This window comes from Podarcis pityusensis, assembly GCF_964106645.2.
Source record: "Podarcis pityusensis genome assembly, chromosome: 4".
Taxonomy (NCBI): domain Eukaryota; kingdom Metazoa; phylum Chordata; class Lepidosauria; order Squamata; family Lacertidae; genus Podarcis; species Podarcis pityusensis.
In genome coordinates, this window is record NC_138027.1 from 41763070 (window position 1) to 41790218 (window position 27149).

At 45.4% G+C, this 27149-nt stretch overlaps 2 protein-coding genes across 5 annotated transcripts in view; one reads left to right on the top strand and one right to left on the bottom strand.

Annotated features, from left to right (window-relative positions):
- Positions 1–1720: 1720 nt before the first annotated feature.
- On the bottom strand, positions 1721–13355 carry ADPRH (ADP-ribosylarginine hydrolase). Of its 3 annotated transcripts, XM_081001541.1 has the most exons (5): positions 13151–13283; positions 9610–9800; positions 8942–9257; positions 3200–3560; positions 1721–2363 (listed from the first exon to the last, which is right to left on the bottom strand). In XM_081001541.1, exons 2-5 carry the CDS (start codon positions 9643–9645, stop codon positions 1964–1966), a joined length of 1113 nt encoding a protein of 370 aa, XP_080857667.1. In that variant the 5' UTR covers positions 9646–9800; positions 13151–13283; the 3' UTR covers positions 1721–1963. The 3 variants fall into 3 exon arrangements, with proteins under 3 accessions (XP_080857667.1, XP_080857668.1, XP_080857666.1); XM_081001542.1 differs by lacking the exon at positions 9610–9800 and having other exon boundaries at positions 13151–13355; XM_081001540.1 differs by lacking the exons at positions 9610–9800; positions 13151–13283 and adding an exon at positions 12994–13133.
- A 1738-nt stretch (positions 13356–15093) lies between these two features.
- The window catches only part of CD80 (CD80 molecule), a 37967-nt gene continuing 25911 nt past the window's right edge, over positions 15094–27149 (top strand). Inside the window, exons 1-3 of one of the 2 annotated variants that reach the window (XM_081003942.1) lie at positions 15094–15352; positions 16179–16630; positions 25702–25836. The gene's annotated coding sequence lies outside the window, so the exon portion shown is untranslated. Of the gene's footprint in view, positions 15353–15760; positions 16631–25701; positions 25837–27149 lie in introns of those variants that run through there. The other variant, XM_081003941.1, reaches the window with a different exon arrangement.

Sequence of the window (27149 nt, forward strand, 5' to 3'; positions counted from 1 at the left end):
TTTAATTATTTACTGGATTTATACTGCACACATTTTTCTCCAAGGAGTTCAGTGTGGCGTGTATGGTTCTCTCACTCATTTAACCCCCGCAATAACCCTGTGAGGTAGGTTAGGCTGTGAGGAAGTGACTGGCCCAAGGTCGCCAAGTGGAGATTGGAACCCTGGTCTCCCAGGTCCTAATCTGACACTCTTACTTTAATGAATAATTTTTATTTTTTTATTAGTTTTCATCTAATCTGACACGCTTAACTTCCATATCACATGAACGGTCAGAAAAGAAATTTCGCAAAGTGACTTAATAAAAAGCATATAAAACCAGCTGAAAGGCAAACTGCAAACTATGTCTGATACACTTAACATCCAAAGTCCTAGGTAAATAAAAAATTATCTTAGCCTTGCACCTAAAAACTGACAGCAGTGGGGCCAGGCGTCTAACCCTCGGGAGAAGATTCCACAGACTGGTAACTGGACTCCAAATCCCATCAGCCTCAGCCAGCACAGCCAATGGCCAGGATGATGGGAGCTGGAGTCCAGCAACATTTGGAGGGCCACAGGTTCCCCACCTCTGCCTTAGCCAATCAGATCTATCGACCCATCACTTAGAAGGCACAGTTTCCACTTTGAAGTTTGATGCCTCAACCCTTACTGAAAAGCCTTATACCAGCTTTAGAGACAGAGGCACATTGTGACTATGGCAACTTTTTGGTAGGGTCTAGCACACAACTAGCACGAAATAATACCCGTATTACTGGGGAAAGATGTGCCCGTAGATTCCCAATCTTGAAAATGTTCCACTCCCAATCAAGATCTAAGGAAAAACATTTGTAGCCTACAAAGTACAGTGGTACCTCGGGTTAAGAACTTAATTCGTTCTAGAGGTCCGTTCTTAACCTGAAACTGTTCTTAACCTGAGGTACCACTTTAGCTAATGGGGCCTCCTGCTGCTGCCGTGCCTCACAATTTCTGTTCTCATCCTGAAGCAAAGTTCTTAACCCGAAGTACTATTTCTGGGTTAGCAGAATCTGTAACCTGAAGCATCTGTAACCCGAGGTACCACCGTATAGAATTTGACAGCAAAGTTGTGTCTGATACTAAACACTCAAAGTCAAAGACCTGCGAAAACGCCACCCAAATATCTTTGTTCATGACAAATTTTAGAAATAATGGCCACAACTAGTTGCTGTGATATCCCCCCACCCCCGCTACCTACCGTACCTTTTGCTCCATAGGACGCACTTTTTCCCTCTTAAAATCTAAGGGGAAATGTCTGTGCGTCTTATGGAGTGAACGTGTGGTCCATGGGGCTGGGGGCGGTGGGCTTCCCCCGCCAGCCCCGACCTGCTCTTTGGGGCTGGGGATGGGGGAAAGCCGGGCTCCCCCCACCGCCAGCCCCACAACCTCAGGGAGCAGGTCGAAAGGAACCCGAAGCCTCCCGAGCGCAGCAGGAACTCCTGCTGCGCTCCGGAGGCTTCGGGTTGCCTTCACTGAAGGCGACTGAATGCACCTTGAATGCACTGAACACACCTTGTTTTAGAGGGGGGGAACAAGAAGAAAAAAATCTCCCCCTCTCTGCACAGCGCCTCCTGCTGCTTCGCTGAAGGGGCGCTGCACAGAAAGGGGGAGATTTTTTTTTCTTGTTCTCCCACTCTAAAACAAGGTGCGTCCTACAGAGCGAAAAATACGGTAACTTTTGTGTTGTGCCACTCACATTTACACCGTCTTATAGGTTTCTTAAGTTTATTGGCCCACACTAGTATTTCACTGATAATTTGCATCCACGCAGACTTTACACTCAGTGTTAATGCATCAAGAAAGAGCTTGTAAGAGTAGGCCTTTTATTTTGCTATATTTAAATCTCTTTACTTACTGCACTATTTGCTTGGCAAGGATGAACAGCACCAGAGGCTATTAGTTAGCAACTTCCAGTTCTCTGCAGGGGATGTCTTGCCCTGCAAGTGTGACTTCACTGCTCTGCAGTCAAGCTCAGGTGATAGAGTTTCCTCGCTACTTTCTCCAATCGGTCTCTATACTCAATTTCCTTATAGTTATTCGCATTGATGCCTTTGAAGCCGTGCATTGCCCCCCACCAGCATGCAGCCATGACCGCAGTGGAGTCACTGTCCCCACCATGGAAGAAACCCCTGTGAGCCAATTCAATCCAGTTCTCAGCACCAAGGATGGCGTCATAAGCAATCATGGGAGCATCATGCCCACTTGCACCTCCCCAGCCAGAGTAGCTCAAGGACGTGTAGAATTCATCTCTCTCTTTCACACCATACACTTCGGGGAAGGATGGAGGAGATTTCCCATCTGAAATGCCTCTAGTTTCCAGGTACTTCTTCCACTCCCTTTCAAAGTAGTTCCTAAGAAACAGAAATCCATGGGAAGTTATGTAAATATCTAGGATTTCACATTAAGACTGTATTTGTATATGCCTTGTATGAATATAAAAATAAACCCAGTATAAACTTAGAAAGTCTTAACATCCAGCACATTTTGAGACATCTGCAGATCAGGAAATGCTTTCTCTGTTGTAGTACATATGTACTTCAGGGTCAATGTTTCAATATTATACAGCAGGGTTTCAAATACTTGGGTCTCCAGATGTTTTTGGAATACAATTGCCATCATCCCTGCTAGCTAGGGATAAGGGGAATTGTAGTTTGAAAACAGCTGGAAACCCAGGTTTGGGGAATCCTGTTCCAGGGTAATAAGCAGCATCCATTTCCTTCCCCTCTATCTTGGTCACCAGCACAAGGAACATTACTATTATTTTTTGATTTTATATACCATCCTATACCCGGAGATCTCAGGGCAGTTCACAGAATAAAATCAAAATATAAAACCACAAAATACATAATCAAAATAAAACAAACCAATAGCTTCCCCCCCCCCAACCCCCCACCAATTTTTTTAAAGGGCATAGGATGCAAATTAGATCAACCAAAGACCTGGTTAAAAAGGAACATTTTCACCTGGCGCCTAAAGATGTATAATGAAGGCGCCAGGAGAACTTCCCTGGGGAGAGCATTCCACAGACGGGGAGTCACTGCAGAGAAGGCCCATTCTTGTGTTGCCACCCTCCGGACTTTCCGATGAGGAGGTACACTTCATACTTTCTCAACATCATATCGGTAACTATTTCAATCTATCAGATGGCTTTTAGAACCTTCCGACTTCCAAAATGTGTATTACTTACCAGCGCTGCAAGTTCTTCTCCACAAAGGAACCTGCCTTCTGGATATGGACTTTTGCCATTGGTAGCACCTCCATGAGCCCTTTCCCCCACTCCTGGAGTGGCTTGCGATTTATGGCATAAGAAGTGAAGAGAGCAGAAGCCAGGGATCCAAGGTAGCCAGTAGGGTTGTGGTGAGTCATCCGACCACTCTCTATGCTTACTGCAATCAATTTTTCCAGCTCTTCTGGGTGACGAAACCTCAGTCCAATGCACATTGACCGCATGGCTGCACCACACCCTCCTCCTGTTTCAGAGAAGTCGGGTATCCAGCTATCCGGCTTGTCTGGATCCAATCTCAAGGCGTATGCCATGCAGGTATCACCTAAGAAGGGTGGGAAAGGTGGGAAACTTGTACATCTGCCCTGATTGTTCATTTGCATCTCAGGCTGACCTGAAGTTAAGCATCCTCAACCTGTATGGTCTACACACAAGCACCAGGTAACAATTTTAATGCTTTCGATCAATAAGCACTGATTTCCTGAGGTTTTAATAGGACTATCATTATGAATAACAAGATTTAATAACACTAACAACTATATGTATTAATACTGCTGTTTATCATTATTTCTTCTTAATAATATTTATTACTAGTAATCTCTCATAAGGTTCCAGAGTGAGTTCTAAATGTGAACCCCAGCCAGTAATCTGGTTGCTGCTTTTTTTGGACCAGTCACAGTTTCTGAATCTCTTGAGGGCAGCACCATTACTGCAACAATCCAGTCTGAAAGTTACCAGAGCAGGGAGTCACCCTCCCTATGACACAGCCAATACCGCACCCTCCAGGTGTTGTTGGACTACAGATCCCATTATTCCTGGCCACAGGTCATCCTGGCTGGGGCTGATGGGAGTTGTGGTCTAACGTAATCAGGAGGGCACCCTGTTGGCTACCCCTGAAACAGATCTTGGGTTTGGCAGAAGGTGGTCCTTCTGTTTTGAGCTGAGCAGGAGCAGGGGGTGTTTTTTATTCCATAAATCTCTAGAGATCCCAATCAATGATGAATATTGGGAGGGGGGGTGGAAGGTTCCATCAAGGACCTCTGCCAAATTGCTATCAAGCAAAAAATAATGTCCCCTTTCTCCCCAGCCCATCTACAAGCAAACAAGTGCACTGTGGAAGTGGAAAAGAGGTGACAAGTGTACCCTTACTCCATACTAGGAGGGAATTGCATGGTGACAGCATGTTATAACTAGGAAACTCCCACAGCTCAGACATGTGAAACTGGCTGGGGTGTCTCCCAAGATCAGCTCATGTTCACAGAACAGACTCTTAAATCAACCCTTCTGATCAGACAGGACTCTTCTTAGCATTCTTGAATTGCATCACCCAAGAGTTCATAGATACCAGATGCCCATCTTTAAAGCTGCCGCAGCTTTAAAGTTGGATTTTTTTTTATGTATTGGCCTGCAGTTATTTAGGATATTCAATATGTACCATTAGGAAATTAGCATCGTATCTAAACACACACAAGCTCTAAATGAAGTGAACTACATTCTTCCCAGCTACCTATTGACAATCTTTTCATCTGCTGTACAATCTTAAAAGCATTTCTTATGCTCCATTTGCATACCATGGTTCATAAGGAAAACAGATCCTTATATGTGTACCCAGAAATTAAGTCTTACAATACCCCACGGATGAGGCTTATTGTCATGTAAATATACATAGAATTGCAGCCTAAGTCAGCTTGCTGACTTTTTCCTATGTACATAAACATGTAAAGCTGTTGTCATGCTGCAGTTGCAGCACAACAACAGGTAGACAAGCAGGCAAGCAGTGTGGAGGGCAGGCAGCCCAGGCAAGCTGTTTTAAGGGGCAGAGGCACTTCAGAAAGTAGTTTGGCCAATTGTTCTCTAAAGCGCTTATCCCTCTTTTTAAAAGGGGGTTGGGGTGGGGAGTGGTGGTTTGGGTGAGCTGTGAAGGGATAGTTGAGGGCAAAAGGGAGGAGTGGGTGGGCAAGGGGAAGGCAGATAGGTTGGGTTGGCAAGTGGGGCAACAGACCCTGGTAATATAACTATTATTCAAATTCTGATCATCAGCTGTGACTGCTTGTACAACTACGCTCTTATTGTCCCCATTTGGTTGCTCCACCAACTTCAGTTGACACATTTTATTGCCCGTGTCCAGGAGAGAGACTGTAGATCAGTGGCAGAGCACATATTTGCCTGCAGAAGAGCCCAGGTCCAATCCCTTCCATCTCCAGGTAGAGCTGGGAACAACACCAATCCCTGGAGAACTGTCAGTCAGTGGAAATGGTGGATAGCCAGGGTGGGTGCCCTGCAGCTGTTGTTAGACAACAGGTGTCCATGCTGACTGCAGCTGATGGGAGCAGCTAGAAAGCACCACTTTGGCTATTCCTGTTGTAGGCAGTACTAAGCAACATGGACCAATAGTCTTGACAGGCAGCCTTCAACATTGCAATTTTAGGTGCTTGCCAAAGGGATTTCAGGCTATCAGGAGTGCTATCACACAGCCTCCAGTCCCATAAGATATTTGTGGATTGTGCTAGCCTAGAGATTGGAGGATACACAAGGTCCCGTGCAGGTAGCAAGGTCTGAGTGACCGGCTGTTCTCAGCCTGGTACACAAACCTGAACCCATTGCTACCATTCTGGTGGAGGACTAAGCTGTGCCACCAGCAGGGCAAAGAAACTGATGTCTGGATTTTAGTTCCAAAATATGCAAATACAGTATGCATGCATGCATACAAACATGATACACTGATGCTGCTACATAAGCAACATCACAGCTTCCACTTTCTGGAAGTCTAAATATTTAAGGAAAGTGCTATATAAATGTCAAGTCATCAACATGATTCCACACATCAGCTCGATAATGAAAGTACAGCTGAGTAATAACAGGAGTCTAGTAGTTTCGTCACCATATTCACACTAAAACCAAGTGAATTAATTACAGCACCAAAATTAGAACAGGGGATTTCCCAACTTGTACCCTGTGCCTGGCATTATACTCTACGTTGTCTCAAATGTTCTCTTTGGTGACACTTTCATTCAAACTATTTTGTTTCTCTCATTCCCACTTTCAAATGCATTTTCTCACTGTATATATTTAAGGGTTCATATGATGTATTTTCTATCCTTTGTGTGTGTGCGTGCTCCTTGTTACACCATGAAATTTCCAAGACAATAGTAATGTGGCTTAACAAGGGCAGTGTCACACCTAAGCTTGCAGATAACACTGTGGGGCGTGTGGGTGTCCATGTCCAGAACTGCCTTGTTGCACTGAAGCGCAAGTACATAAAACTTACTTTGTTGTTTTTTAAAAGTTCATTGGCGCATTCCAGGCTTCATTGAGCCTTCCAGTCAAATCAAGCCATGGTGAGGTTGGCAAAGCAGCAGTGTCTTCCTGCTGAGAAAGCCTTTCCCAGGGACAGTGCAGGTAGGGGGATTCCCCCCCAAAGCCTTTTCAGGGGTGGGGCAGTGGGGAATCCCCTGAATTTCATCAGTCTCTAACAGGTTTGCAAATCATCTGACAGTTTCACAATCCTCTTTCCCAGCTCACTGTAGCAGGAAGCTCCACCCCTCGCAGTTTGGGGCTACAATGATCACACCAGTGAACATTTTCCTGAAGTTATTTGCTATGGTACTTTTGCTTTGGTGCAATCAGGAAGTTTTCAGGGGAAGAACTGCAGTTCAGTGGAGGAGCATATGCTTTGCATGCTGGGAAATACCTGTCTGGAACCATGGAGAGCCATCACCAGCTAGTCAAATAGATAAGACTAAGCTAAATGGCAGCTTCCCAAGTGCAGGTAGGCAATAAATAAATACATTTAAAAGCCTAGCACAAGCTAGCAATGTAATAGCAGAAGAGACCTGGAACGGAAGAAACGCAAGCCCAGAGGCCCAGAAGTGCTCTGAAACTCAGGGGAAAAAACCCAAATCAGACATTAAAAGAAAGCATAATGGGAAACGCTGGAATGCAACATTTCAGCAGGAACATCACCAGGATTTTCCGTGAAGTGAAGGAGTGGAAGTCGTCAGAAAACACCTAGTGCAGAAGCAACCCACTTTGCCCAGTGATTCCTTCTAACCTAGCTGGACTCAGGAAAAGTCCATTGCTTCTAAGAGAGACTATCACCCAAATGCAGTCAAAAGGCAAACTCTGAATTGTGTTTCAGGCTCCTGTGATGGGTTCACAGCATCCTCGTGCATCATAATATTCCTTTTGCAGAGCATATGGTACAACTTTGAATAGATAGATTCAGCCATCTTATTTTTTTATGAACAGATGTCCTATGCAAATCCCGTTTTGAGCTGCTTATCATCTCTGGCACACTTGGCTCTTATGTTGTTGAAAAGCTCAGAATCCACAGACTGGAGTGCATACAATCAATACTTCCCAAATTCCCCATTCCAGCCACTGGAAATGTAACACAGCCACACATGTAATCATCATCACAGGAGGGGAAAGTAACTGAAGAGAGATGGAAGAAAAAGGACGCACACCTCTTCCTTAAAGTGGTTCCTCAATCTTGGGATGAAAAAAGCAAACAAATGAATGCCAACTTGCCATGCAGCCCTACTCTTGTTTCCTAGCTCTCTGGCAGGAGCTAAATACTTTGAAATGAAAGGCCCAGATGAGCCCATGCTTCTCACTGCAAAGAAACAAAGTGGTTCTTTCTGAAGATATATAGGCCTTTTGCCAACAACGGACAATATGTAGCAGCCAGCATGTTTACTGAATTAGGAGATATCCATTTCACAGAATGGGAGTGAACTAAAATATACTAGATTCTAAACAGAGTATATTTAGTGGGAAGGCTGGATGTTAACTCTAAGTCAGGGATGGAGGAATCTGTAACCTTAAAGATATTCTTGAACTACAATTCCCATCATCCCTGACAACTGGTCATACTGATCATGGCTGATAGAAGCTGCAGTCCAACATCTGGAGGATAACACACTCAATGTTTGTATTCTAAGTGGAAGAGCAAAGTGTCCTCCTGAAGATGGAAAGCTGAAGCAGAGGGAAAGTTTCTCATTGCACCGAGGTCCATTCCTACTGATATCAAAGTATGAGATGAGGTGAGCCAGAAATTGAGAGATTTGGCTACAGCCATGGGAATCACAGGTTCAAACCTCAGCAGAAATTTGAAGCTCATGGGGAAATAATGCAAGGGTGGGAAGCTTGCAGCCCTCTAGATTTCATACCAGCATGGCCAGTGGTCAGAGATGCTAACATCCTCTGGCAGGCCTGAAGGTTCCCACTCCCTGCTTTTATGAGATCTGACCAGAAAACACAGCTGAGCATTAAATTAATGAGAGCCGTAAAAGTTGACTGCAGCCACTGGACAGAGTTGTGAAAGGAACCCTTTCTAATAGTACAGTGGTACCTCGGGTTACATATGCTTCAGGTTACAGACGCTTCAGGTTACAGACTCTGCTAACCCAGAAATAGTACCTCGGGTTAAGAACTTTACTTCAGGATGAGAACAGAAATCGTGCTTCAGTGGTGTGGCGGCAGCAGGAGGCCCCATTAGCTAAAGTGGTGCTTCAGGTTAAGAACAGTTTCAGGTTAAGAACAGACCTCCGGAACGAATTAAGTACTTAACCCGAGGTACCACTGTACTGCATGTCTCTAAGGCCTTTGGGAAACATCATGTTCCAATCTGAACACATAGAACATGCATGATCCAGAAACTGCTGCCTTCTATTTTCATATGTTTAAAAGTTTAGGAAAGATTACCTGGAGCTCGTCCATCCATGTCATCCATGCAATCTCTGTAGTTTGTTGCAATGAGTTTATACAAGTGGGTTAAGTCTGGGTTTTCCCCAGCTGCTGCCAAGGCTTCAGCAGTAGCCAAGTGCATGACGGTGTCGTCGCTGACCCTCCAGCCTGCCACGTTGAGCTTGTTCAGGCCGCCCATTTTGGCCAACTCGCTGTGAATCTTCTCACCGCTGCGCACGAACTCCCATTTTTTATTGTAATAGCCCAAGGCGTCTCCAACGGCACTCAGCACCATGGCAGCCTCATAGTTCTCTTGCAGGCCCGAACACATGTTCTGTCCTCACGCAAAACAATAGTTTGCAATCAATAAAGCCTCTGATGAAAAACAGGTTAAAACTGCAATGTGGTCAAAATGTCTAAGAAAATCAACCTACAGTACACAAAGAGCAGGGATCCTGTTAAATATATTTGGTCCCTGCCTGTCTCTATAAATTCAGTCTCGTTCATGCTTGTGAGTGCTTGATATACATCCTTCAAAATCCCAGAAAGATCAAGCCTCAATCCTGCTCTCCCTACATATGTTTGATCCTATGAACAGTGCTCATGCACTGTCTGCATGATCAAACACCTGTACACACACTGCAGATGTGCAAACGAATGTGCATACGTCCAAGGGCAGGACTTACCATTGCGGTCCTGCTCCAGCTTAGGCCTGCTCCCATTATGTGTATACTTCCGGGTTTCGCCACACGCGCAGAAGCACTCTCTCGCGCTTCGCGCTTGCGCAGAAGCACTGCTCTAGCTGCGAACTTTTCAGGGTGCGAACGTTTTGATCATGTGAACAGTGCTGTAGATGTAACCTGCCACCTAAGTCTGCCTGCAGGACATATACATTAAAAAGGTAACTTCTGAAAACAATTGGTATATATGCGCGCACACACTAGCTTTTAAACAGTATTTTAAATAAATCAATAAGCTTTCAAATGACCCAAGAAGTCACTCCTACAGATAAAGGAGAAGGAACTTTCTGATTCATTTTGGAGTCGTTTTTGAGACTTCCTTTGGGGGTGGGTTGTCACTCTATATTTTCTCTCAAGACTCCACTAATGAAGAAGGCCTGCCTACTTTATTTTGAAGCAACTTCCTGGTTCAATTTGAAGCTAGTTTCTTTTGATTTCCTGGTAGAAAAGCAATAGTCGCTCAGGTAAAATAACGGAGAAATCCAAGGTTGTACTGCAGCAATGACTGGGCAAAAGTCACCCAAAATTAAAAGGTAGCAGCAATGATAGAAGTGAATGTGCTTTCTAATACGGGTTTAAAGGTAAAGGGACCCCTGACCGTTAGGCCCAGTCGTGACTGACTCTGGGGTTGCAGCGCTCATCTCGCTTTATTAGCCGAGGGAGCCGGTGTACACCTTCCGGGTCATGTGGCCAGCATGACTAAGCCGCTTCTGGGGAACCAGAGCAGCGCACGGAAACGCCGTTTACCTTCCCGTCGGAGTGGTTCCTATTTATCTACTTGCACTTTGACGTGATTTCGAACTGCTAGGTTGGCAGAAGCAGGGACCGAGCGGCGGGAGCTCACCCCGTCGCGGGGATTCGAACCTCTGACCTTCTGATCGGCAAGTCCTAGGCTCTGTGGTTTAACCCGCAGCGCCACCCGCGTCCCTAATAAGGGTTTAGTTTTATGCAATTTTTTAAAAATCTGATTTTTTTTTAATCTGCAGAAGCATTAAATAATTCCCTGATAATGCGAATGTGAATCCAGTGGAACCTCGGGTTATGTTATCCTCGGGTAACGTAAACTTCAGGTTGCGAAAGCGGCAAACCTGGAAGTGTTTCGCAGCTCATGCATGCGCAGAAGCGCTCTACACAGAACAGACACCTCTGGTTGCAAAATCCTCAGGATATGGCTGGGCCTCCGGAACAGATCCTGTTCACAACCGGAGGTACGTTGTTCTACTAATGTTGTTCTGAGGAAGGGCACAGAACATTTGACAACCCTGCAGGGTAATCAAAGGCTGTTACCTAATCTCTTGCTGTTGGGTTGTTGTTGTTTAATGAAAATGCAGTTGTGGGACAGTTAGATTGGTTTTAGTAGCAACATGGAGAGGAGGGGAGAGTGATTCATTGCTTTCCCACTCATGGAGAAAAAATAGGGGGATTTCTGGCGGTGAGTTGCTGCTGGTGGTACAATCACTAAAATCAACATCATCATGTTAAAGGCTCACATTCCTTTTCTTGCTCCTAAAGGAAAGGAGAAAGGGCAAAATATCTACATCACTGTAGATATTGTGAGGTATGAAATACCTGCCATAAATGTTCTAAGCATGCTTCTGAACAATTCCATATTGGATTTTCCTAAACATGGTCACCTGCCTTTTGGTTACAGTAGACTGTAAGTATCTTTTGACACAGACCACCCCCCACCCCCACTGCCATCTAAAATACCACACCCGGTCTTGCACGGACTCTGGCAGCATTGCCACCGATTAAAGGTTTGTCTATCCGGTTTATATATCTCATGAAACTTGCATTCCTTGACTGTCTTAGGGTTGCCGTTGCGGGGCTCCGGGGCTCTTGCACTTTTAACAGCAGTCAAAGGTTCAACAGGTTAAATAAACCTTTGCCAGTCGGGAAATGCAATTATGGGGAAAGTGTCACCTGTCAACATCCTGTGCCTCAGACATCATACAGTGTTATTTGCATGTAGCCCCCGATATATTGGGGGTGTGGAGGGAAACTCCGCTCGGCCCACAAGCGGTTACCAACCTGCATGTGATATAATGCTCCCCCCTTTTTTTGTTTTTTTGCTTTTTTTTTTGCAAGAGGGCCCAATTCACACAGTATGTGTGGGGCTGCTTCTTGGGAGAAAGGTGCCTATGCTTGAAAAGCCTGGCTGCCATCTTAGGCGAGCTGCCTTGTTCTAGCTGGCCCTGTCACGTTTCCTTGTCTTATTCTGGCGGCTGTGGTGGTTAAATCCGGCTGCTCTGGGTAGAAATGAATAGCATTCCGCGACCATTTCCTGCCCTCTTCCGAGCAGGCAGCAGCTGCGCTTCCTCACGCCCCGTCGATTCCCAGCAGAAGGGCGTACACCGCCCCTGAAAGATGACTCCACCCCCAGCGCCCTGGGCTCGCCGCTTGACCCCTTCCTCATAATGCCCGGGTTTTAAAAAGGAGGAAAAAACAATGAGTTTCCCTTCCCACTCTACGCAAACTCCAGCCCCAGAGGCTGCTTCTGTTCGGACCTCCAAGTGCTTTCGGCTTCTCGAGGGCTTGTCTCTCTCAGGGTGGATGGAAAAAAGCGGGGAATGGACTTCCTTCTGAGCTAAGGGAGACGCCTCAGCCCGCGCCACCCATCCTTAGCGACGGTTGCCAATGCAATGCAATGCAAACTTCGGAGTTAAGTCAACCCCCCTCGAAGAAGCGGGATCCGCCGAGGCGCAAAGTGGAAACTTCCCGGGTTTGGGAGATGCGCGCTTGGTTTGCCGTGACTCAGGCTGCACGGGCGTAGCTGGGGGGGGGGGGGCAGCTGCCCGCCCCTCAATCAAGTCAATAAATAAAAACTAAAAGTAGAAATTGTAGAAAGATTTTGACAGATTTTTTTCTGAGCACTTGGGGTCAAAAGAAAGCAATTTTAAACAACCGTTGTTGAACGAGTCCTTTCGAATCTGCTAGACAGAGCCAGACAGAGGACGATGACAAGTCGGTGTCCAGCACCCCCCCCCCAATAAATCCAAGGCTGCGATCCTAAGCACACCGCGCAATCTGGCCTCTGCTCAGAAGCAAGACCTGTTCAGTTCAACGCCCCCCTCCACCCCCACTGTCAGGTGGGCGGGTTTGGGATTGCAGGCCGTTACCCGGCGGCTCCACGCTGTGGTGTGGAACTTGGGGGGGGGGCTTATCCACTGGGTTTTCCTTACTCCGAGGCTACTACAACTCTGTGCCCTTGCAGCGGGCCCTGCTTGCGAGTAAGCGCTCCCTGGGGGTGGGGGGTTGCCGGGTTAAACCGGCCGTCTGATGCCTAGCCTGGATTGGGAGGGAAGAGCTTCTGCGCTTCGCGGGCCTTACTTCCGAGAAAGAACAGAATCGGGCGCTGCACGCTGCCGCCAGCACCAAGCGGCAGAAGCACAAGCCCAGGCGGGCGCCCCCTGAGTTGGGCCGGCTTTGCAAGCTCCCAAACATGGATTTGTTCGCCGCGCGAAAGATACTTGCAGTTGAGTTTTACCGGCGATGCAGGCAGAAGCCCGGGCAGGAAACCCCCTTAAAGGAAAGTGAAAGGGGAGGAGAGGCAGGACTTGCGCCCAAGCCGCGCAGAAACAGAAACAGCAGCCGCCGCAGCCAATCTCCGAGCGCCGGTCGTCCCCCTGACTAAGTAGCTGGCCTGCGCTCCTTCGTCAGCGGCGAGTGAACTGGAGAGGAGCTACTTTGGGAGAGACCGCGGGCGAAGAGGAGGGCCCATCCTAATCATGTGATCGCTTCTTCGGGGCTGGATTGCAAGCAGCGAGCGGGGGGGGGGGGGAGATGCCTCTAATCTGTCGGTCAACAAACGCGCGACTACACGCCGCGTGGAAGCGAATTTAAGAGTGAAAATCTGAGTAGGGAAGCGTCCCTCTTCGAGGCTGTACGATTTAAAACGCAGGGTCTCTCTCTCTCTCTCTCTCTCTCTCACGCACACACAACTGTAAATTAGAATCAACGCTCAATACTTATTTATTAAATGTATATGTCGCCCGTCAGCCGAGGATCACAGCGCGGATGACAGTATAAAAAAACAAAATAGGTACATTACATAATAACAAACAGAAACGGTGACTTCCCTTCCACTCCCGCCCCGTAGAATCTGATGGGATAGATTCATAGCTGTCAACTTACAGATTTGAAAATAAGGGACCAGCAGCCTCGAAAATAAGGGATCAGCAGCCAAAATAAGGGATTTTGGCTTAGTTTATACAGAAATCCGGCACTCGTGCTGCTTTTGCTGTGACTGTGTTTTGCAGGGGGTTGGACTAGATCATCCTAAGGGTCTACAACTCCGACCAAAGAAGAGGGGCAGACAAAACTGATGAAGGAGGTCGAGATGGCAAAGCTTACAGGCAGAATTAGAAACCAGGAAGAAGACCTCTTTAATAAAGAAGGGGGAAAGTATATAATTTATTTGAAAAGCTATTGTAAAGAGTTACATACATTGGTAGGATTGACAGAAAACTTGTAGTAAAAATTTGAACTATGGATGGATAAATGATTTATAAAAATAGAGTTATGAAAGGGATGCAGAGGGGGAAATCACTACATTAAGATGCTGCGCTGGTTGGAGGGTATGCTAAGCAGCACGTCGGGGCTGCTGTCATCCTGGCGCGAGGAGTTCCATCGGCCCTTCCCCGCACAAGAGAGAGGGAGAGAGACTTTCGCCCATGCCACCTGCGAGCCTGGAATGAGGCGGTTGCGGCGCGGCGGTGGCCACTGAAGCGCCACCCTTCTGCGTCCCTTCCCATCCCCTCCTCTTCCTCCTCCCTCGGGCCGCCTCCTCAGCCGCCACCACTACTGCCACCTCCAGCTTCTCCTGGCAGCGCAGCGAAAGTCTCGCAAGAGAGGGGCTGCCTGCCCGCCCGCCACCACCCGTCTCCTCACGATGCTCCCCTGAGGGGGAAAAGGGAGAGATGGAGACGTGGCAGCTCGTGCACGCTCTCTCTCTCGCTCTCTCTCGCAGCGGAGAACCCCGAGCCGCTGCTTCCCTCCTGAGCCGGGTGAGCATGAAACCCGGGAAATTTAAGGGACATCATCAATCCAGGACAGCAGCAGGAAACGGCGCTGGGATAAGGGAGTTTCCCGCCAAATAAGGGACGGTTGACAACTATGGATAGATTGTAGTCAACAAAAACTTCTGCCTCAGCTCAGCAGACGGTGTTAGACTTTAAAGTGCCAGGACACATGTGGTGGTTGCGTTTTGTGTAGGGGAGTCATAGGGCTACCCCACTGAAAACTGAATTCAGTGGAGCTAACTTCCGAGCCTAGAACTGCGTGGTAGGTAAGGTTGGGCATGGTAGGTGCCATTGAACTCACTGGGGCCAATGTTTGAGTAAATGTGGGTGTTGGGGTTGTGTGAGCCGACTCTGAGAGCTGTCTTGTTTACGCAGCTGGATGTTACCTGTGCTGTGTGTGGAAATGTGGACCGGATTCCTAGACAAGCACTGCTACTACAGATGAGGCTCCTTGTAATGCTAGACAACACTTGAGCATGCACTTGTGTGCTTCCTGGGATACATCATGTCTACCGAAACCTATTGAACTTTCGGCAAGCAGAATGTACATGTGAAACTGCTCTGAGCCAGTCTGAACCTAGTCAAGAAAACCGTGGCTTGAATCTCCTGTGTTTTGCAGAATTACAAAATGAAGCTACAAAGGATCCAGTGCATTGCATTTTCAAAAGGTCTTTGAAATTTTAACATTAATATTAAGTGCAGCTTTGCAAGCCACACTACCACACCATTTCATAGGGCTTTGTAGGTCCAACATAAAATACTGAAAAATCCCACTGGCAATTTTAAGTCTTCCTCTCTGTCTGTCTCTTTCCACTATCACTGAAGTTTTGAACATAATATATGTGCTGTGCACTGTGCATTTTCCATGTGTCTTCCCCCCTTGAGATTTCACTTTGTTACAACAGCATCCTAGAAATGGATGTTTGTGTACATAGAAAAACACCATTTTCCCCCATCCCAAGATACCAAGGGAATGCATTGGTTTTGTGCTTGCATAAGAGACACTTTATTATTTTCTCTGGTAACATTTCCTGGGAGGCTGCCACATCTTCATTTTTTGCCACCTTGCTCCATACTGTATTTTGCAGTTAGGAGAATCAGAAAGTACTGGTGAATGTCACAAGAGGAACAGATACAGGTGGGTCATTTTACTCAGTACAGTGGTATCTCGGGTTAAGAACTTAATTCGTTCCAGAGGTCCATTCTTAACCTGAAACTGTTCTTAACCTGAAGCACCGCTTTAGCTAATGGGGACTCCCGCTGCCGCCGCACCACCGGAGCACAATTTCTGTTCTCATCCTGAAGCAAAGTTCTTAACCCGAGGTACTATTTCTGGGTTAGCGGAGTCTGTAACCTGAAGCGTATGTAACCCGAGGTACCAACATAGTTTTAGAAATCCTTCATAGCAGTGGAGGCTGTTCCACTGCCTACTGGGGCACAGTCCTCCCAAGGGGAAGGTCAAGCAATTTGTGTTTTTGTTTTTTTTCCTCCTAGGATCTTAAAGCCACACCCTCTTTCCTGTTCCACATGCATGTTATGCTTCTATTAGAACTCTCTACAAACATGTCTGTCAATCAAGTCTCTGCAGCATTCAGCAAACCCTAATCCAAAAGTACAGCTATCGCCAAGAGGATACCCCACCCCTCAGGTTTCTGAGCAGAAAAGCTATGTGAAAGTTTTAGTATCAGTAAGACTGCCAGTTTCAGCCCCAGTTGTGCAGGTTTCACCTGCCTCTTGTTATAAGAAAACTCCAGCAACTCTGTAAGATAAGGGAGGGCTGTTTTATGATCAGTCCTGAGTATACACAGAATTGTTTCCTTATAGGCCGCGCCTCCAAATAGCTCACAGTCATTCTTTGCAGCTAGCAAAGAGAAAGGTGTGGTTGCAAGTTTAAGTAACTTATTTTTTCATTCATGTTTCTTAAGAGAGATCGATGGACGGAGAGTGTGAGTATATTTTTGTAATACTGATTTTTATTTAATCATTTGCAATTATTTTTGTGACCGGGAAGGAGGATTGGGAGGTAAAGTGGTGGGAAACTTCTGTGTGTGCGTTAACTGGAGCTGTAGGGTTTGTGTGTGTGTATTATGTCTTTATTTCATAAAATGTATACACTGCTTGATTGTAAAAAACAAACAACCCTCAAAGCGGTTTACAAAATATAAAACAGTTAAAATACTGAAACAGATTTAATATACCTCAACTTCCTTAGCATGTGGGTAGATTTGTTTAAACAGGAATGTTTTTAGCAGGGGCTTAAAAGAGTACAGTGAAGGATCCTGCTTGATTTCAGTAGGAAGGAAATTTAAAGTGCAGGTGCTGCCACATTGAACAATTAAGTTCTTACAAATGCAGAACGAATATTATGTGGCACCTGTAGTAGTGCCAGTACCGTCAATTGAAGCCGTTGACTGGCCACATGTGGGGTACGGCAATCTTGTAGGTAAACTGGTCTCAAGTTTGTTACGGGCTTTATATGCTAATAGTAACACCTTGAACTTGGCCCAGTAGCAAATTGGCAACCAATGCAGATCTCTGAGCACAGGTGTTACATGCTGACAGGGCCTCACTCCTGTCAGCAATCGTGCTGCATCATCCTGCACTAACTGTGTCTGGGGCAGCTGTCTACCAGCTCCACCTGGTACGCAGGCTGAGACCCTACCTGCCCGCAGACTGTCTCGCTAGAGTGGTGCATGCTCTACGTATCTCCTGCTTGGACTACTACAATGTGCTCTACGTGGGGCTACCTTTGAAGGTGACCCAGAAACTACAATTAATCCAGAAAACAGCAGCTAGAATGGTGACAGGAAGTGGCCACCAAGACCATATAACACCAGTCCTGAAAGACCTACACTGGCTCCCAGTATGTTTCTGAGCACAATTCAAAGTGTTTAAAGCCCTAAACAGCCTCAGCCCAGTATACCTGAAGGAGCGTCTCCATCCTTATCGTTCAGCTTGGACACTGCGGTTCAGCTCCGAGGGCCTTCTGGTGGTTCCCTCACTGCGAGAAGTGAGGTTACAGGGAACCAGGCAGAGGGCCTTCTCAGTAGTAGCGCCCACCCTGTGGAACATCCTCCCATCAGATGTCAAGGAAATAAACAACTATCTGACTTTTAGAAGACATCTGAAGGCAGCCCTGTTTGGGGAAGTTTTTAATGTTTGAGGTTTTATCGTGTTTTTAATATTCTGTTGGGAGCTGCCCAGAGTGGCTGGGGAAACCCAGCCTGATGGGTGGGGTATAAATAATAAATCATTATTATCATTACAGTCATACCTCTTCATGTTGCGGATTTTCGGGTTGCGAACGCGGCAAACCCGGATGTGTATACTTCTGGGTTTCGCCACACACGCAGAAGCACTCTCTTGCGCTTCGCGCTTGCGCAGAAACACCACTCTAGTTGTGGGCTTTTCGGGATGCAAACAGCACCCTGGAACGGATTGTGTCCGCAACTAGAGGTACCACTGTATTATTAATTGCAGCTTTAGAATCATGCACATAGAGTGCATTGCAGTAATCAAGACTTGAAGTAACTAGCACATGAGCTACTGTGGCAATGCTTTCCTGGTCTAGCAGTGGCCGTAGCTGTTAAACCAGCTGCAGTTGGTAAAAGGCACTTCTAGTCACTGAGGCTACCTGAGCTTCCAGTGACAGCGCGGGATCCAGGAGCACCCCCAAATTGAGAACCTTCTCCTTCAGAGGAAGTGCAACCCCGTGCAGGGAAGGCAACTGGCCAACTTCTCAGAATGGGAACTTCTGACCCGCAGTGCCTCCATCTTCATGAGATTCAAGCTCAGCTTTCTTTTCCTCATCCATTTCATCACTGTCTCCAGGCAATAGCCCAGCCTCTCCTGATGCAAAAGTTATGAAGAATTACATTCAAATACTATCAGCATACTGATGGCACCTCACCCCAAAACTCCTAGTGATCTTTCCCAATGGCTTACTGTAGATATTAAATAGCACTGGAGATAAGATACAGTGATGAAAAAAAGTATTTGCCTCAGCCACCAAAATACCTTGGGTCAGCCCTGTTCTAAGTAGACATGCATAGATTTATTCTGTAAGTAAAACGGAAAACAGATAATAGCAGTAATAAAATGAAACTCAGTGATTATGGTATTTACTATATTATAGGTGGACGTGGGACAGTTAAAATAAAACAGCCTGAGGGACAGATCAAGGACTATTGGCGGTCAGGGTGTCTAAATTACAGTGAGGGGAAAAAGTATTTGATCCCCTGCTAAATTTGCCCGTTTGCCCTCTGTCAAAGAAATGACCGGTCCATAATTTTAATGGTAGGTTTATTGTAGCTGTGAGAGACAGAATAACAACAGGAAAACCCCCAAAAACCCAGAAGACAAAAGTCAGAGATTGATGATCATTATAATGAGTGAAATAAGTATATCAACCAGCCAGATGTCAGGCTACCTGGTATCTTCACTGTATGTAACGAGCTGAGATTAGAAGTACCTGCTGTAAGGGAGAGGTCTTACCTGTAATCCCAGCTCGTTACAGTACCTGTACAAAAGACACCTGTCGACAGAAGCAATCAATCCAGCAGATTCCAAAGTAGTCATTTCTTCATCAGAGGGCAAATGGGCAATTTAGCAGGGGATCAAATACTTCCCCCCCCCCTCACTGTAGGTTCAATGCGCAGCAAGATGGGTTTACCACATTTTGAAGCAAATGAAGTAAGACACTGAATTTAAAGAGGGATGCCCCTTAAGACCATTAAATTCAGAGCCTAAAATTATTTAATTGAACCACTTGGTGCAGGCTGGGCCATTAGGGCAAACTTTGTGTGGGACTTTGAATTTTTTTTGCAGGGCCAGCCTGCCCATGAGGTGGTCTGAGGCAGCTGCCTCAGGTGGCAGAATCGTAAGGGATTCTGGTTTATTTTTCTGCTGCAACTTCTTTTGTTGTATGTATCAGTTTATTGATTGTTGCTTGAATTAGGATTTATTTTTAATCCCGTGAGCTGCTTTCAGTTTAAGAGATAAAGAGGATGTTATCATTTTTATTTCATTTTATTTTAGTAACAAGGGCAACCTGATAAAATAAGGATCTACTGTCAGTTTGAGTAACTGTCCTGCTGGCAACATTTCTAAGAGATCCCACAAGCACTGCTAAGAAGACTCAATTTCCAAGAACGATATATAATTTTCCAAATGGCTTCTATTTTCCATTGTTTGTTTGATTTAAAGAGAGAACATGAAAACTTTCTCAGGCATGCCGGATGGTTTAAGCATCTTCCTCTTTTGCTAAACCAGTGTTCTTCCTCTTTTTAGCCTGTGACATGTTAGCTCCTTAGGAAATAAAGTCTTAACCTTTAGATTTCCAACCAGTTCCTCTGAATTTTAAAAGAAATCATTCCAGTGGTTTTAATGGCCTTTAGTGCCTTTACAGCATCCTTCAAGGTTTATAAAATAAAAGCATAGAATTTTAGAGTTGAAGGGACCCCGAGGGTCATCTAGCCCAACCCCCTGCAATGCAGGCATCTCAACTGGATCGTACATGACAGATGGCCATCCAGCCTCTGCTTAAAAGGCTCCAAGGAACAAGTGTCCACCACCTCTCCTGGAAGTCTGTTCCACTGTTGAACAACTTTTACTGTCAGAAAGGTATTTCTGATGTTTAGTCGGAATCTCCCTTCTTGGAACTTGAAGCCATTGGTTGAGGTCCTAGCCTTTGGAGCAGGAGAAAGCAAGCTTGCTCCATCCATCAGCATGTGCTCCAAATGTTTGAAGTTAGCAAGGGTAATCCCTAGTATTTACTGGCCTTTGTAAAGCACTATCACTATTTTGTTAGTCTTTTTTACTTTTTAGACAAATGCTAAGGGTGCATTTGAAAATGATGCTGCCAATAGAGGCTTTCCTTCTGAAGCAAATAGCATAGGGGATATTTTCATCCTGATTAAGGCAAGAAGTTAAATTGTAAAACTTTATCTCTCCATCCTTCACAGCTCCAATATTGCTTGGGCTCTGATTGCTGCATTTTTTAAAAAAAAAGTTTGTTAATTGCATTCATGCAATCAGTGTCATGTTGTGTTTGGCCCTATGTACCTGTGCACTCTGGGATGCGGGTGGCGCTGTGGGTTAAACCACAGAGCCTAGGACTTGCCGATCAGAAGGTCGGTGGTTCAAATCCCCACGATGGAGTGAGCTCCCATTGCTCGGTCCCTGCTCCTGCCAACCTAGCAGTTCGAAAGCACATCAAAGTGCAAGTAGATAAATAGGTACCGCTCTGGAGGGAAGGTAAACAGTGTTTCCGTGTGCTGCTCTGGTTCACCAGAAGTGGCTTAATCATGCTGGCCACATGACCTGGAAGCTCCCTCGGCCAATAAAGTGAGATGAGCGCCACAACCCCAGAGTCGGTCACGACTGGACCTAATGGTCAGGGGTCCCTTTACCTTTTACCTGTGCACTAGAGTGTTCAAATTTCAGTCCCATCCTCAGAGTGGGAAGTGAATGCATGGAGTGTGCACTGAGGTCAACTGCACCCAAAAATAGCACACTTGTGGGCTATTTCCCCTCCTGCTCATAACCACCTATACTGATAGTAAATGTCCCTATGTATGTTCAGATTGCAGCTGTTCTGTAATAAATTCACCCAGCTCTGATGGAAAACATCCTGTTAAACATTCTTAAGGTAAAAAATAAGTGGAACAGTCAGTTTAACATACAACAACAGCAACAAAAACATTTAGGTGCAAATTATCAAAGGCACAAATATAGGGTGGGGGAGACAGGGTGGCAGAAGTAAATGCGAAATGGATTTTAGTTTATCATCACAAACAGATTATGAGGTTGGTTTTCTCTCTCCTCTCCCCCCCCCCGATAGATGGAGCCTAAATATATACTGATCTAGTAGAATTAAAATGGGTTCCCTTTAATTTGTATTGTTTTAAATGGGGTCCCCAAAAACCACTGTCATATCATACCTTGCAGTGGTAGATTCCCAAGTAAACTCAGCACCACAAAACTTTTATCCAAGGCATGGACCCTCCTCTTGGAGCTTAGTGACTTTTAGATAGGGTGGTAATAAAGCCACCATCAAATCACAGATCAAGAGTTGAAATTATCTGTTTTACCAGTCCCAACACAATTCTGCATGCCCCCACCCAATTTCTGTGGCACCTCACATTCCTCCCCTCCAATCTCTTCCCAGGTCACTTTACCAACACCCCCTCAGTTTCCCAGATTGAGGTGCCCTTTCATCCCTTCTCCCCTCTCAGTAGCTCCACTTTCTGTTCAGCTTCTCAAGGTGCCAATTGGAGCCTTGAAAAGCAAATAGACTTGAAAGAGAAAATGAGATGGCGGAAATGACTGGCAGAATCCGAGACCAGGGAGAAGAGTTGGTGGAAGAAGATTGGAAGAAATTTAAAGACTATTTACAGAAATACTGTAAAATTAATGAATGTTAGAATGATGTCAGAATGAAGTTACGTGGTTTTAGCAGCAATATTACAAAGGAGTATGTAAAAATGGATTGTTAACAGGTGAGAATCTAAAGTTACAATATATTAAGTTAAAGGATTAGGATAAAAACAAAGAGGGAAAGGATTTGCTGAATTAGCTAACTGAACTGGAATACAAAAAAGGGAGGTGTGAGGAGGTCAGGGAAACAAGTAAATGAAAGACAAGACATGGAAAGATTGATTTGTTTTTAAGTGCTTTTACTTTTCTGTATTTTGTATTTTTTCTTTTTTTTCTTTTCTTTTCCCTATTTTTGTAACCTTTTTTGAAACTTCAATAAATATCATTTTCAAAAAAAAAAAAAAATGAAAGAGAAAATGAGAAACAGAATTCTTTCTCCAACTTCTTCCTTCAACTCTACGTACTTTTGAGAGCAGTGGGTGGGAGGAGGTAACCGCATTTGCCACTGTAGGGGAGAATGACCTGGGGGGGGAAGGGTAGGCTCCAAGACTTTGTAGATGCCAGGGAAAGTCCTCATGATGCCATGTTGGCTACCCCAGTGAGCCAATCAGAAGCAGTGTTACACCAGAATGGGCAATATTTCTTATTCACCATGTATGACTAAGTGATTCAGGTCAGGCCTTTGGTCTCTACTAGACCCCAGGAATAGGGAACATCATCTAAAGAACATTTGTCATTTGTGTATAATTAGTACAGTGGTACCTCCGGTTAAGAACTTAATTCATTCTGGAGGTCCGTTCTGAACCTGAAACTGTTCTTAACCTGAGGTACCACTTTAGCTAATGGGGCCTCCCGCTGCCGCCGCCGCTGTGCGATTTCTGTTCTCATCCTGAATCAAAGTTCTTAACCTGAAGCACTATTTCTGGGTTAGCGGAATCTGTAACCTGAAGCGTCTGTAACCCGAGGTACCACTATATATGGGATGTGGGTAGTGCTATGGTCTAAACCACTGGGCCTCTTGGGCTTGCTGATCAGAAGGTCAGTGGTTCGAATCCCCGCGACAGAATGAGCTCCCATTGCTCTGTCCCAACTCCTGCCAACTCAACAGTTCATAAGCATGCCAGTGCAAGTAGATAAATAGGTACCGCTGCTGCGGGAAGGTAAATGGCGTTTCTGTGTGCTCTGGCTTTTGTCACGGTGTTCCATTACACCAGAAGCGATTTAGTCATGCTGGCCACATGGACCCAGAAAGCTGTCTGTGGACAAACACCAGCTCCCTCGGCCTGAAAGTAAGATGAGCTCCGCACCCCATAGTCGCCTTTGACTGAACTTAACTGTCCAGGGGTCCTTTACCTTTACCTTTTACCTTACACACTGCCACATCTTGATAGAAATAGAAAGGCAAACAGAAATGTAAAGCCTTTAAAAGTTTTAAAGGGAAGTAAAGAAGCTGAAGAACACTAATCCATTTTCCAGTTTTTCAAAACATAAAAGGGACCAGATGGGGAAAGGCCTACATTGCAAGTTCTCCTCACCAGTCTTGAAGAAATGGATGTACCCTTCCTTCCCAGATTAGAAAGGCAATGGATGAAGAGAAACTGCTTTTTCAGGGTTGCTGTGACAAGAGAGGAAAATAAACAGTACTCTGTTCAAATAATACCACTTGACCAAGCTAGGTAATGAGAAGGCACCACCCAGCTACAGTATAACTTGGGGATTCCCATTTAAAGAAAAAAGTCAAGTGAACATTCCTGGGTCTGGCCAAATGTTTCAATGGCAACTGGAGGTGGGGAGTGGAATAGAGAAAGAAAAAGCTAATGTTCATGTCCATAAAAGCAAACGCTTAAAAAAATATATCCCCCATATCAAAATCTGCAGGAATAAACACAACATAATTAAACCACAGAACATCAGCCCAAAATATTTTGCTGCTTCTAGTGAAGGGGGAGGGGGAGAACAAGATGTATAGAAGCTGAATGGACCAGCCTTTGAGCCTTACCTCAACCCTGGTGATAAGAGCAGCAGGCCTCAAACGTGCCTTGTGGCAACAGAAGAAAATGGCTGGGCAGATCAGGATGAGCCCCACTAATGGGCTGATACGCTATTTAGGTAGTTTATAACCTGCTCATTATTGAAATCAGTCCCAGAACAAGTGTACAATAGACAATAAAGCAAAACAATATGATAATTCAAACCACCACAACAAATCACATTTATATCACCACCCTGCAAGAGTGACAAAATGTCTATCCAAATGCCCAAGTAAAAAAAGTAAATTGGTTGCACTAGCAGAACACAGAAGCAGTGAGGAGGAAGGAGGTGGAGGGTGCGGGCTGCCCTGGGTGTCATCACTGAGGGGGGTGACAAAATGAGTTTAAAATAAAAATTGGGCTCACAAAACTTTTTAGGAGTGATGTGGTAGCTTAGGCGCCTGCAGGTTCCACACTGCCTAAAACGGCAGCATGGGACTTGCGTCTGCCTACTGCCTCTCCCTCAGCCGCCCAACAGCTGAGGGGGAGACAGCGGAGAGGCTCCAAGCATTGGAGAGGCTTGCCCCGCCCCCAGCTGCAGGACACACACACACCCCGCACCAGGCACCCGAGCGGATAGCTACGCCGCTGCCCAGAACAATGAGTCCCACTAGAACAATGGCTCTTCCCCCTCCCCACCCCAACACCTACCCAAATCTGGATGTGTGTAAAGGGGAAGGGAGTTGGAAGAAATCCCAGAACTCCGCACCGTGGGGATTAAATGAGCGGGAGAACTGGGAGAACCATGTACTCTTACTTTGAGCTCCTTGGGGGTGGAAAAGGTGGCCCATAAATGTAATTAAATATAAATAAACAAATTGTTGCAAGGTGATAGTTTATGAATAGGGAAGCTCTTCTTAATGTGCAATAAGCCTATCTAATGATGACATAATTTTGAAATAAAGAAGTAAAGGCCAGAATATGGTGAGTGAGTTGTGTTGCTGCTACCCCAATCTTGGAGCAGTGTGAGATTCCAGAGGTTCTGGGTGTTCACTCAGGGTTCACGTTTCCTTTGGACAGCAGAGCCTAAGGTGTCTTTATTTACACATATATATACCACCTGAGCCTACAGTGGAGGGGTTCACAGCATTAGCACCCCCTGACTCTCTGCCCCCCACCTCTCTGCCTTTCTAGCCTGCAGCTTTTGCATCCACCTTCTAGCTCATATTATTCAACTCTCGACTCTGGCCTTTTTCTTTCTAACAAACAGTTGAAGGAGGAAAGTCCAGCCCTTTGTCTTCTGGCACAGAGCCACTCCTTTTGTTCCGTTATCGGCCCATGCTTTGTGGGCCATTGCCAGGCTGGCCTAGAAATGAAAGTGGGATGGGATTCCATTTAATAACACCACTCCTACATTTATTCAATTAATATTTGTTTCTTAGCCCATTTTAGAAACTTAGGGATCCTGCTAGGGATCCTGCTGAATGCCAGTGTGCTACCACAGATTATCAATCTAGCCTGCTCCTCTATTACTCTAATGATATGGAAAGTGCTGGACAAGGATTGAAAGTTTTTTATTTTTTTTCCGACGGCAAAAAGGGGAAGTTGTGGGGGTGGTGACATTTGGCTTGTCTTAAAGTCATGTAGCTCATCTTTCTATGCAATCACAGGTTAAGAACGAACTACTTAGAGGAGCTTTCTGTTGCGTGGGACATAGCCAAATTAAGATTAGTATTTATACCAATCACTGAAGGAAGAGGCATATATCTGGAAGGCAAATCATCATTCTCTGGTTCCTGCTTACTGTAAGTTGACGGTGAAGGACCCTCTTCCTTCCTTTTTCTTAATTTGCTAAGTTACAGTGCAGACTGATTAGACAGATTGTTTCTTATGAGACTGGCATAAACGGGGAGTTAAGGTTCATTTAGTTTTAGTTTTCTTGGCGCCTTCGCCCCACATATTTTTGCCTTAAGAGAAGGCTGGTATGGTGAGAAATGACAGGAAAACCGGAGGGGGTTGGGCAAACGGTCAGATGGGGTACTGAAAGAGGAATTTTGCATGGCTGCATACAAACAATGCAATTGAAGCACATTTAAAGCACCTTTTCTTCAAAGAATCCTGGGAGCTATAGTTTGTTAAGGGTGCTTGGGATTTTTGCTGTGTAAGGAGTAAACTACATTTCCCAGGATTTGGGGGGGGGTGCTTTAAATGTATGGTATGCATGCCTGTGTTTCATTTCATTTTTCATTTGATAGCAGTATTAAGGACATTTTAAAGTCTCAGGGAGCTTTGAACTTGGCTACAGATCTGCTGGTCAGGCCACTTACCATGAGGTAGGAACTCTTTAGAAACTGCAGCAGTGGCAATTCTACAGCATCTTCTGTTACCTTGTTTAATTTGTGAATTTAGAAATCTGAAGTATCTCACAGCAGTGCTATTTTTCTAGAAAAAGAGGTGCCAGAACACCTCCCTCTTTCTCTTAGAATGGCAATAGTGCCCACTTGAGAAAGGGCCGGGACTGAGTTCTGATGCGTTCCAGCTAAAAAAAACCCCTGCCCAACAGTATATTAATCAGATCTACACCAATATGTTATTCTCACTGGACGCAGTAAACAATAGTTCTTCCTTTTCTTTCTGAGACGGTAGTAAACATCTTTGGGAACTCCTGTCATTTCAGCTTTTCCTCATATGACTTTCATTTTAGATCATTCATCATCCCTGCATCCATGGGCATAGCCCGGGGGGGGGGGTACATTTGCCCCCCCATCACGTAAATAAAAATACTTAGGTAACTGACCAATTACATCGCAAATAACTCAGTTTTGTTCTCCCCCAACATAAAACCTCCCCCCCACCCCAATAAATTCTGGCTACGTTCATGCCTGCATCAAATTCTAGTCATTCTGTCCCTGAAAGCCTGTTGATAATCTCGCCTAGAAATCAGCATCTGAAAACAGTTTTCCGCCTATAGTTGTTTACCTGTTTATGTACGACTGCTTCTAGAATCTGGGGTCCAAAGCTTAGTTGTGGTACAGCATAACTTGTGTCACAGCATCATTAAAAAAAAATGCATCACCAAGGTATATGCTCTGACTTTAGGCTTCTGTTGTGTCAACCT